At 36.3% G+C, this 12,509-nt stretch overlaps 1 protein-coding gene across 5 annotated transcripts in view; it reads left to right on the forward strand.

Moving 5' to 3' along the window:
• Positions 1 to 12,509, forward strand: part of LOC117411685 (Fanconi anemia group C protein) — a 38,421-nt gene that overhangs the window by 16,616 nt on the left and 9,296 nt on the right. For all 5 annotated transcript variants that reach the window (XM_058993202.1, XM_058993212.1, XM_058993206.1 and 2 more), the window contains exons 5-9: positions 4,568 to 4,678; positions 4,963 to 5,027; positions 5,497 to 5,661; positions 9,121 to 9,277; positions 12,183 to 12,238. In XM_058993202.1, coding sequence (XP_058849185.1) covers positions 4,568 to 4,678; positions 4,963 to 5,027; positions 5,497 to 5,661; positions 9,121 to 9,277; positions 12,183 to 12,238 — 554 coding nt within the window. The remainder of the gene's footprint in view (positions 1 to 4,567; positions 4,679 to 4,962; positions 5,028 to 5,496; positions 5,662 to 9,120; positions 9,278 to 12,182; positions 12,239 to 12,509) is intronic.

Raw genomic sequence — 12,509 nt, forward strand, 5'->3', positions numbered from 1 at the left:
CATTACAACCAACTCATTTTTGTTGCGTTAATATATTGCATTGGTACAAGATTAAAAATAACTGTCAACATGATTGTTTGGTAGTTAAGTCGTAGATATAAAGAGCGGACTTGCCGCAACACATGCAACAGATTAAGATAAGAATGTTAATATTATAATTACTGAATTGAGCAGACAGTATTGGCAGAAATTAGAACACTGATTTCCCTTTAATCACTGTGCTTCACATTGTGTGGGTGGTCCCAATCTGCAGGCATTCACAGTGGAGATTTCAAGTCATCTTAATCCTCACTGTGTTTTGTTTTTCATTTTGTAACATGAACATGATTGTTTAAATAAAGAATGGAAGAAACGCTTTGAAAATATAGCCCTGTGTTTTGTAGTATGAGACAATGCTGTTTGATTCAGACTGTGACTGCATGTCGCAAGCATTTGTTTTATTTGCTTTGCAGTTTATTTTCACAACTGCAAGAAACTATCCGTTCATAGTTGATGAAAATAATTGTCTCTAAAGAGACTTAATAAAAGCAGCAACTGTTGCTCTAGAAGATAACTTTGATTGATACGCAGTCAGTGGGGATTGACAGTGTGTACTGAAAGAGGAATGGAACATTCCCAATGAGTCTCCAGGGAAGAAAAGCCAAGAGAACTGCAATCTGGGAGTCTTTTTGAGCAATTATGCTAAATATGGAGTTACAAGATTTGCCAGGGTCTTCCTTCCACATCTGACTGTCGTCCATGTTTCATGTTTTTCCTTTGTGACAAACACATGGTACTTCAAACTTTGGAAGTCGTCCACTTAGAATCTGTGTGGGCTGAACTACAGTAGCACAAGTCTTTGTAATTGTCCATCCTTGATTTAAAGAAGGCCATTGGGTTCAATATGAACACTTCCTGGGTTACTTATGTTGAGTGACTTTCATCTAATAGAGCTTTGGGTTCTTGTGTAGGTCTGACCATCCCAAACATGAGATCTTGGTTTTGTAAGAGGTTTGGGGTTTTGTTTTTTCATTATTATTATTATTTTATTATTATTTATTTCTTAGCAGACGCCCTTATCCAGGGCGACTTACAATTGTTACAAGATATCACATTATTTTTTACATACAATTACCCATTTATACAGTTGGGTTTTTACTGGAGCAATCTAGGTAAAGTACCTTGCTCAAGGTTCCAGTTGACAACGTGACAACAATGGGGATCTAGTGAAAGCAGTTGTACGTAAATACATATGTGATTTAAAAATCTAATTGCTAATTCTTATTCTATGCCAGAGGATTATGTTACTTGTTTAGCAGCGCGTTTTACTACAGTATGCATCCACATTTAAATAAACAATCTTCATTAGTACAGTCATTAGTCTTAGTAGAGATCTGTTTCTCAAGCCCAGCCTAAAGCCATGTTTAACACTTACCGGTTTCAGGAAAAGCTCCTCAAATTAAGCTGACAGTAATTTAGACAAATGTGTTGTGTTTTGACATATTTTTTGAAATGTGCATTTTGGTCGTCTAATTCTGCCACAACAGAAGGTTATAATTTAGATTTTCTTTGGGAGTGTGCTTACTGTATTCTATGGAATCTACAACAAAAGCCATACCCAAGCAGTAATCTGGTTAAAGTAATTTCAAGCAGATGGCAATGACATTTTGTGGTAAATAATGCTAAAGTGAACACACACAGTGTCGGCAAGCTCCACGTAGTGACACGACACTGTACATATTGGCACAATTTTGTTATGTCTGCAAACAACGTGATGGTCGAATGAGATGTTACAATAAGTAGACCCCCCCCCCCACAAAATCTGTAACAAATCTTTAAGTTATTTACTTGACCAGCATTATCTGTTCCTATTCTTGGATGTTAAAAATGTATTTCTGTTGCTGGAATTAATAAGGGAAAGAATGAAAGAGAAGGAGGGAGGGAGAGAGAGGCTGTTTTGACTTTGTTATGATTGGATGCGAGTGTGGAAATTTTTTGAATTGTGTTGTCAGCATCCTAGTCTTGGAATGGATTGTATAAACAGTGTGTGTAAGGTATTTTAAACCCCCCCCCCCCCCCCCCCCAAAAAAAAAAAAAAAACATAGTAAAATGATGTAAAATGGAATATGTTCATACCCTGTATTATGTATTTGTCTAACACATAACAGCACAGTTGAAATGCCACATAACAAAGCTGGTTGGTACTTTTTTTTAAGTATAATATGTACATGTGTAGGTGGAGTAAGACACGCTGTGGGGGGAGTTTGTAGCTTAGCTATCTCTAAGTCCTGATCTTCAACCACTAGGCTACAAACTGTTGTCATTTTCATTCACCTTAAAGAGTAAGTAGCGGGATTTTAAAAAAATATAGCATTACACATCCCTACGTGTTGCTACAACTGTTTAAATAACGTACCTGTGATTTTTCTTTTCATTGTTAACATCCTGACAACTTTTTACACTTATAACTAAAGTCTGTTTCAAAGCTCTTTTCAAAATGTCCGCTCTAGTGCGCTGATAGTGTAAGGATTATTGCCCACATTGTCAAACAGATAACACAGCAATAACAATCCATGATGTGGTATGGAACAGAAAAGCCAGAGCACTTGTTATGTGTTTATTTTTTTGCAGGACAGATCTTAAACCCCAGTGCTAGAGTGAGCATTTTTGTAAAGAGTTTTGAAACAGACTTTAAAGTTATAAGGACAAATTACAAGCACGTTATTTAAACATTTGTAGTAACATTTGGGACTGTGTAACGCTATATTTCTCGGAACCCCGCTACTTACTCTTTTTAAGCGTGTATTAGCCATATTTTATTATAAACAATGTCCCAATAAAAAAATTAATAGTTGTTCGGTTGCTTTTTTTTTTGTGTAATTTAGATAATCTATGGAAAAGCATAAATCAGTTTGGGAATTTCTGGAGAAAAAATCCAAAGTGGTTGGTCAGCCATCTTTGTTGGAAATATAATTAACCTCAGATGTATTGTTTGTCATGAAAATCAAGCTTTAGGCCCCTCCCATGAATTGTCATATTCCTATGTTAAGAATTTACCTACTCAACTACAGAATTTAGTTACAGTTGAAAGCAGCACTGAAGACCACTAGAGGGCAGACAAGGATGTGCAAGATTAGCTGCTCCAAACTAAAACCAGCCTGCTGTCTCTGTGCTGTAGTTTTATTTTTTCAATCGATAAAAGTGGAAATGTCAGTCCAAAAAGTTATGAAATACAATCCAGTCCCGTAGAACTGTAATAACAACAATAACCTCATGGGAAGTGGTGAAGGTGGTTCATTGTTTACCTTGCTGTTAAAATAAACTTTACTACATTGTACATTTTATTGATGCACATTTAAAGGTGTGCATGATTGTACACCACACACTTTAGTGCATTGCATTAAACCAAAAGGCATTGAATCTATGGATATTTGCAAAAGCATTTTGTAAACAAAAACAGTAGTGTCTGTATGCAAATACATTGTTAATCAATTCTGCTGTTCAAATAATGTAAGTTATTACATATGCACAGTTTCATTAGATTTTGTCACAAACCAATTTAAAACCCTTTCGCTAATAAAATAATTAAAATAGGTCCTGTTTTTTGAGGTACAGGTAAAAAACCATTTGTTTTTTCGAGGTACAGGTGCAAATGCATTTGTTTTTTCGAGGTACAGGTGCAGACCCATTTGTTTTTTCGAGGCACAGGTGCAAACCCATTTGTTTTTTCGAGGCACAGGTGCAAACCCATTTGTTTTATCGAGGTACAGGTGCAAACCCATTTGTTTTATCGAGGTACAGGTGCAAATGCATTTGTTTTATCGAGGTACAGGTGCAAACCCATTTGTTTTATCGAGGTACAGGTGCAAACCCATTTGTTTTATCGAGGTACAGGTACAGACCCATTTGTTTTTTCGAGGTACAGGTGCAAACTCATTTGTTTTTTTGAGGTACAGGTGCAAACCCATTTGTTTTTTCGAGGTACAGGTGCAAACCCATAATCAACCTGACAGAGATAGATAGGTTAAACAATGGGAGTGCATGAATATATAGTATTGTGGTGAACCTCGGTTCCCGCAGGCAGGAGCTTCTCACAGACGGAGGTCGGACGCAAACCCAGGACCTCCCGCTTTGAAACATAGTGCCGATACTGCTGTACTAAAGAGCTGGGCTCCCTTGAAGGAGCAGATATCGAGCTTATGTGTTTAGATTGCGTCACCTACCAGCCCTGACCCCTACCCCTGTGCACACTACACTCTCCCCTGCCAGCCTCAAGTCTGCCCTCGGACTTGCTCACCAGGCTACAGGGTTCCAAGAGCATGCCTGGGTACCTGCATCCCACCACTTACACCAATGTGGCAAACAGATATCTGGCTTATGTCTTGATGTTTAGAATGCGTCACCCACCAGCCCTGACCCCTACTCCCACGCACGCTACAGAATGAACTAAATCAAAACATGATCATACTTTTTATAAACTGGTCATTTTTAAACCATTCTTTTGAGAGAGGTGGTTTCCAGGAAGAGTCATTTTCTCCTTATTAAAACTTTACACTTGTATTAATCTAATCCCTCCTCTTCTTTTTAGAGCTTGATACGTCATCTTATTTCGGACTCTGAGACTGAGACAGAGAACAATTCCTTCATTCAGATTCTGGGATATACATCGGAGGAATATCATTCAAATGTAGTGAAATGTGTAAGTAGGATTTAAAAAAAAAAAAAAAAAAAAAATGCTTATAAAATGTAACTTCATCCAGATCCCCAAATTTACATAACTAAGAAATTTAATTTCATATGGCTTTAAAAGTGAGATGTTTAATTACGTCATTTTGGAATTTTACAACATGAGGATCTGAATATATATATATTTTCTTTGATGTAAAAGAAATAGAAATGTGCAAGTCAGATAGCAAAGTTAAAATTCTGCCACCGTTTCCCCCAGAGTGTGTGTTTAACGTGCCATTGGATTTTTCTTTACAGATGGTTTCATCATTAGTGACAGAGCTAAGAGAAAGCTGCTGTAATGGAATTCACATGCCTAAGAGGTGAGCATTGCAGATACACTATTACCTAACATCCCCAATGTTATTCCACAAATAAACACACATGTTATTCCACAAATAAACACACATTTATCTTCTGACGAAAATAAAATCTAATAAAGAGTAAGTAATAAGTAGACTATCAAGAGCTTGAAACAATCAATGCTACATTTGGAGGTAAACTCTATGAAGAAATATCTCTACTACGTTTCACAAACAGCATTCCTAAACTGTAAGGAGATTCAGTTGAACATTACTAAGGTAATATGGGGTAAACAGATTTGTCCATGAACTTGCCCAGGAATATTTATGTTATATCTTTTTGTATAGTAGGCTAGTCTCAGCTGGAAATAAAACACAGGATCTTCCATTTCAAAGGCATTAACAGTACTAGTTGATATTCTGTGTAGTGTATTATGATGTAAACATGTACATTTAGATTTTTATAAAGGATACATACTGTTTTTTCCAGGTTTACACCTGATAGACTGCACAGTCTGTCAGTTTTCTGTATACCTCTTGTCACTTGTTTGGAAGCTGCTCCCTTAATCGAAGCCCTGCTTACGTGCTGTGAATCTGGTTCAGGAGAGACACTCAGTGCAGACTTCTTAAAAGCTGTTGGCACAGCACTGCTGCAGTGAGTACAAGGTTTTGTATCATCTAGACTTTTAGGATTGAGACATAATTAAAAAAAAAAAAATATATATATATATATATATATACACACACACACACCATAACAGTACAGTATTTCATGTTAGATTTTGAAATGGTCACATTTTTTCAGTTGTTGTCGATTATATGTAGGTCTCTATGTTTTTCTATAGTTTTTTTTTTTTTTTAAACCTGCAATTCAGTCCTAAGCCTCCAGATGTCTGTGTAACCACTCCGGCTAAACTGATCAAAAGAATAGTTAAGTAATCAACCCATAAAATTCTGGCTAATTACAAAACACCCCCTAATTACAAGGAACACTTATTGCCATTATAGAAATTGATGCGTTTAAAGAAAAGGCTTACCTCGAGACTTGCTGTTTTAGAACAAATAGATGCACCAATAAACTCAAAAAGCATTTATTTGAGAGATTGCACGCAGCAATGTCTGCCTGGTGTGCTGCACACTGATGGGTATAACTCATTTTGAAAGCCATAACATTACAATTCATTAAACGTAGAATAAAGTTGCAGAATTAATAAATACATACCGAGCACTGGCATAAGAGCTGCACAGCACAGATGGCAGAATAAAGAAAGTGTGGTGTTGAAACTTTACAAAAAAAAAATTGAAAAATTGATAAGTTACTACAACCCTGGTCAATGCAGAATAAAACCATGTTTTATTTAACGAGCTCACAAGTTTCTGAAGGCAGTAAGGATTTTAGACCCACAACATGATTGTAGTTTGGATACAGAACACCTCCTGATAGATTCTATTCCAGGGTGTGGTGCTTACTGTAAATCAGAAATGGAGGGATATCAAACATATGCAAAAGAAAGCGGTAGTGGAATTTCTTTGACCAAATTTTGGAGAAATGCAGAAGAATTATTTCCCAGTTTAGCAAGGCTAAAATATATTTGTCAGTTGTTACCAATTCTGTGGATGCTGAAAGAAGTGTTTCTTCATCTGGATACATATGTTACAGAATCTATCAAATGCCCAGATTCCAATAAATGGTTATAATATCAGTACGGTTCAGGGATCGGTGCCAGAAATGGTAAATCTATTAAAAAATATATCTATATAGTCTCTACTGTTGACGAAATATATATTTGTGCCCAGATATCAAGAAAATGTAATCAATTTTTTCAGATGTTAACGTAATGAGATGATTGTTTAATGGTTGCTCACTACGTGCCAAAATTACAGGTTAAAAAACAAGTGAAAAATGCAGAGCCCTAGTTATATGGAAAACTACAAAGCGGTATGTAATTCAAAATATTAATGTAACATTATTCATAATTTGTTCATTCTACAGGGTGATGCAAAACTTTTGGCCATAGCTGTATATGTTCTGGTGTTTACTGGCTATTTAGAGCATGTTGCCATTAATACAGATTTTATTGTACACACAATAGTGTGTGGGGAAAATACAGAGTGGCTTAAAACATCCAGTTTCAGCCCAAATGTACTTTGTAAGAAACTATGCCAGAATGCTGAGCATTTGTATGTTTTCCCAAGACAGTGAAAGTGATCTTTAATATTAAATCTTAGCAAGTCTATCATTCTTACCGTCTCTTTAAAGAAAACTGGGATGCGCAACACGCACTAAGGAAATGCAATACTACAGTATATTTATTACATAATACACTTTTATCATCGAAGTCTTTAAAGATTGCAAATAGATTTTATTTGCCATTGTGATTGAGCCTAGGTTAGTGAAAACTTGTCATGTTAAAATCATGTTTAAAATGTCTGGTATTTCACGAAGCAAAGTTTTTCAGCGCTCGGTTTCTTTTATTTGTTTTTATGACTTTAGTTTAATTTAACTTGGTGGTTTTTACTGAACAAAGCTCTTTATAAAGTCATGTTTGTTGTTTTCCTTGTGCAAACAAATCTTTCTTCTTGCATTTAATTTAATTTAAACATCACAAAAACAAACTTCTAGTTCAGTTCCTACTATGTCATTGCCTCACTCTAGTGTTTTAATCTTCTTCTGTTCTCACCCACATATGCAAAACCACATCCCCGTATTAGATTCACTGTGGAATCTGATGAAAGCCACAGCATTCTTTTCTTTCATGTTGTAGCTCACAGCACATAGAACTGATTTGAATTACCCTTTCTACATTTCGCCTACAGGTGAAATATGTGAACATTGAGTCCTGGGTTTTTGAAAACTGATATCAGCTGCTGTGTGGTACAGTATTTTATGTCGGTTAACCAACCCAAGTAGGGGATGGGGGTTGGGGGGCATCTCTGGTTAGTCCCTTAGAACAGAGGTCTCCAACCCTGGTCCTGGAGGGCTGGTGTCCCTCCTGTTTTTTGTTCTAACTGTACACTAAATTAATTAATGTTACCAATTAAGCTTCTAATAAGCACTTAGAAGATATGACCCAAACAGTGGTAATATGTACAATGGGCAGGGAAAGACAGATACAATTCATGTTATTTAATAACCAATTAAATGTGATTTGCCCAATTTGTATGGCTACTAAAATGGTCTGAGCTTCAAATGTTTGTTTCGTATAGTAAGGTGGACTAGGGTAAAGGAAAAACAGTATAGTAATTCAGCTGTTGGCTTATGCACATAAAACACATACAGGTAATGACAATACAGAAATTAAATGCCAGAAGAAATGCTAGTTGGACAAGACAATAATGACACAAAATGAGTGCACTCTAATGAGGCTCTCAGTTATAACGTGCCTCGGATATAACGCTCCTACAGCATGTCCCCCAATTCCCTATACTAGTGATTCATGCAATATATCTACAGTAAATACAGTACCGGTGTTGTTCAAACTATAAACAACTTCTCAGTCTAATTTCCGTTTCTGTCTCTCCCTTTTGATACAGTATCCGAACTGAAGAAAAGCTGTCTGGCACTTTATAAGACAGACATCTTATTCAGCATTCGTTTTATAACTAAATAAATATTAGGCCTATTACGTGGTTGTTTTTCCTAATGTATTTACTTTTTTGCTGTGAAAGGAGCTGCAGCTTTCTCTGGGAGACAAGACCCTTCAGCTTCGCTTCAGCCCCGCTCCGGCAGCCAGACCTGGGGCGAGCCCATTCCCTCTTCCCCTCGCCCAACCCACTCTCCTTCTCGCACTTGGTTTGCTTGTCTGTCGCTTTGAACTGAATTTCCGACCGCTGTTTATCCAGGCTATGTATAGTTTAAAAACTGCTAATTAAAATGATCCACGAGTGGGAATGTTACCTTTATTTTATTTAATTTTTTTTTTTAAATGGCACGGTGTGTTCAGGTCAGGAGTGAGGTGTTCTCACAGGACTGTAGCCAGTGCCACTTCACTGACACTTCATGAGCAGGAAGTCTAAACTAACAAGAAAAAACATTTTTTACGTGAATATGGCCTACAGTCATAGTCACCATTTTATTTTTAATCTTTTAATAATTGCTTTTTTGTTTTAAAAGGAAGAAGATTGGGCTGCAGGAAACAGTAATCATTGGCCTCTGGTTGCGCTACCTTCCCAGTCTTGAAAATGTCACACTACATCTAATTGAAACAGTTGTTTCAACTCCACACTTTTCTCCACAAGAAATGGAAAGCTTAATCAACGATTCATTGCTGGTAGGTTGCTGAGCATTACAGATTTGTTACATACTATTGGTTCGCTATATATTTTGTGTTTTTTAGAAATTCAAACATAAATTGGTCATTCTAAAAGTAAGCTTTAACTTAAAATGACAGATAGTACATTGAGCTAATTCTGTAGGTTGTACCAGTAGATATTTCTTAGACTGTTGTTTTAGTATGAAGAAATTTGATACCATGTGTAATATACTTAGATTCCTTGACTAATATAAGCGTGATGGTCTAGTGGCTTGTGTTTTATGTGGTTAGGAATTAAATTAGGATTATGACCCTTGGGTTCAGTAAAAATTAGCAATGGAAATTTTACAGCCACAGACATGGCATGCTAATGTGTTTTTTTTTAGTTTTTTTTAGGGGTGGTGTGGGGGGGGGGGGGGGGGTATTATTTAAGCACAGCATTCTGCATCCTCTGCAAGCTACTGTAACCACAGCAACAGAAAACAAATAAGTGTCTTTTAAAGTTTTTAAAAATGAGATTCCATTCGTCACATTTGATCTTTTCGGAGGCATGACAATAGAATGGCTAGAATTACAGAAGCAGATCCAGGAGACACAAAGATTTAACAAGTCAACAACTTCATGAAATCGAAGAAAACTAAAAATGTTGGGTAGCTGGTTTTTATTGATTTGATGAAACATAAAGAAATGTCTTGAAAATGTAAGCAGTCTGTTACGATAATTCTATGCTTCAGCGTAATTCGGCTGGTCAAGAGTACTCGGTTTTGTTATATTAGCCTCTGTGCTGGTCTCAATCGCTCCATAAACAGTGCTGATATAAACCGCAATGATAGCCTATTAGTGACCAAGTATTTAAAAATGCCAATAATGTATTTTTGTATTGTTGGTTTCTGCGGGTCAATGGTAGTAATGCGTGGATAGTGAACTTTGTCTTTGCCTCCTTTTCTGTATCTTTTCATTATCAACAAAAATACATGATTGGCATTTTTAAATGCTTGGTCACTAACAAGGCTAACATTGTGGTTTATGTCAGCACTGTTTACGGAGCGATTGAGACCAGCATGGAGGCTAAAATAAAAAAATAAAAAAAAATGGTTAGCTTCCGTGCCTCCAACCCAACTACAGCTGTATGTTAATGAACACAATGCATGCCCTGTCGTGTGTTATCCCTTACTTTACAAGCTGCTATGTTGAGTGCACGTGACCACAATACACAAAAACTCCCTAGTAAAGAATACATTTTAGACACTCCAACGAGTGACAGAGAGTTTATACCTTTGTTTTTGAACTTGGAGATATTTTAAGGGTTTGCAATAGGATCTGTAAACTATGCTGACGCTTCCTTTCCGTAATTATGTAACCTTTCCACGGACCACCTGAAGGGAGCCGGCAGACCACAGATTGAGAACCACTGGTCTACATTCAGAGCGTGTGTACTGGAACAGAGATTTTCTTTCATCAAGAAGAAAAATGTTAATTAAATTTGATTTGATTGATTTGGAACATAGGTTAAATATAGTTTGAAGGATAACATTCATTTCAAGGTCCTTTTACGAGCGATTAGAGAACTCATATTGACCAAGTGGGTAAAAGGAAATCTCAGATCCATTTTTAATTATAATTAATTCACTCCAAAGTGTTTGTCAGGGAAGAGATACATCTGTTTCCACAATAATAAACTTGCATTCCTATCGAGAGCCATTGTTCACATGTTAGCATTTATCAGAAGGATTGGAATTTAGAAAATACTAATTGTAGATTACAAAATGCAGAATTAAGCATACACTTATTACAGTTGTTCAGGACGGTTATCAGTCAGTGTGGATGCAAATGTCTTTCTAGACTGTGATTTAAGTTAATACAAAAAAAAAAAATGAAACGGGCACTGACAAATGAAGTACAGGAGACCGAAAGAGAATTTTTAAACTTGCAATGAATGGAAAAGGACACTAGATGTCATTACAAACTGTTTATATAGGAGTACTGTGTGTGTGTGTCATATTTACTTTTTGAAACTTGAGAAACTGCTTTATGAAGCGGCATGCCTGCAAATTCTATATTATGGTTTATTATCCCTTGATGAGGATGCAGTCTTAAGAATAGAATCTAAAATATATGTGGGTATATTGAGGTATATTGTCTCATTGGAGCTCATTCTTTAAGGTACCTGGCCATGTGGCAGATGTAGGCTATCATGGTAAGAGCTATAACTTTGTATTTACAGCCATGGCAGGGTATGTAAACTTGCTGTTGTGAGAGAAAATCCCCCCCCCCCCCCCTCCCCCCCTGCACAAAAAAAAAAAAACCTCTGGATCTTTACCTGAGTTCCTCCCAAAATACTATTTCCTGTTTTTTGGGGTCAGCTTGCTTATGTCGATATGGGCTCTTACCATGTGGAGGTGCCCCACAGCACGATGAAGCACAAACCTTTGCACTGAAACTGCATATGGTAATCTGCATGAATACATGTGATTTGAAAATTGTTTTCGGCACTTCAATATTTTCTTTTTCAAGCCTTGCAGTAATTGAGTAAAGTTTATTTTGGCTCTGGTTCTGTGGCATAAAAATGATATTTTATGGGCTGCTTAGCGACTTTGAGAGCAATTACATTTAATATCTATCACTCCTTAATCAGAGTTTCAGCAGGAGTGGGTTTTGAATGAATAATTACTATAGATAAAACAAAAGTTTGATGGATATTTGTATTGTATGTTATGCGTTTTTTTTGCAGTAGCTGAGCAGAGGCTGAAAATAAGTGCTTGAGTTTACATGCTTCATTTTTTTTCTGTTGCTTTTTTAATGGTTTATTTTAACATCTTACTGGAGTTATGTGTGCAGTGTCTGCAAAATAGATTTAAAAAAAAGAATGTTAAGCTTAGTTAATGTGCAACATAATTGCCTTTTTTTCCCATCTTTGTTTCAGCCCAAAGCTTCAGCCCGCCACCCTCACATTTTTATGATAGTAGACACTATTTTTAGGTAAGTAACTACAATATATACAGTATGCATTGAAGTATGATATTAAATGAGTAAAGGGCAGTTGTTCAGTGTGGTGCAACTTCAGATTTTGCCTTGCCTAGATCAAATATGTGTGGTCTTTAATGAATTACATACTGGAACTGTGGGCATCTGTGCTATTAATCATCTACACGTTGTGTTTACTCTGTAAAGGAAAATGTTTTCCCTTTTAAGCAATGTACTTTACAAAAATGTATAAAATGAGAATCTGGTTCACAAAAGCTCTTTAAGT

This window comes from Acipenser ruthenus, chromosome 2 (genome assembly GCF_902713425.1).
Source record: "Acipenser ruthenus chromosome 2, fAciRut3.2 maternal haplotype, whole genome shotgun sequence".
Lineage (NCBI taxonomy): Eukaryota > Metazoa > Chordata > Actinopteri > Acipenseriformes > Acipenseridae > Acipenser > Acipenser ruthenus.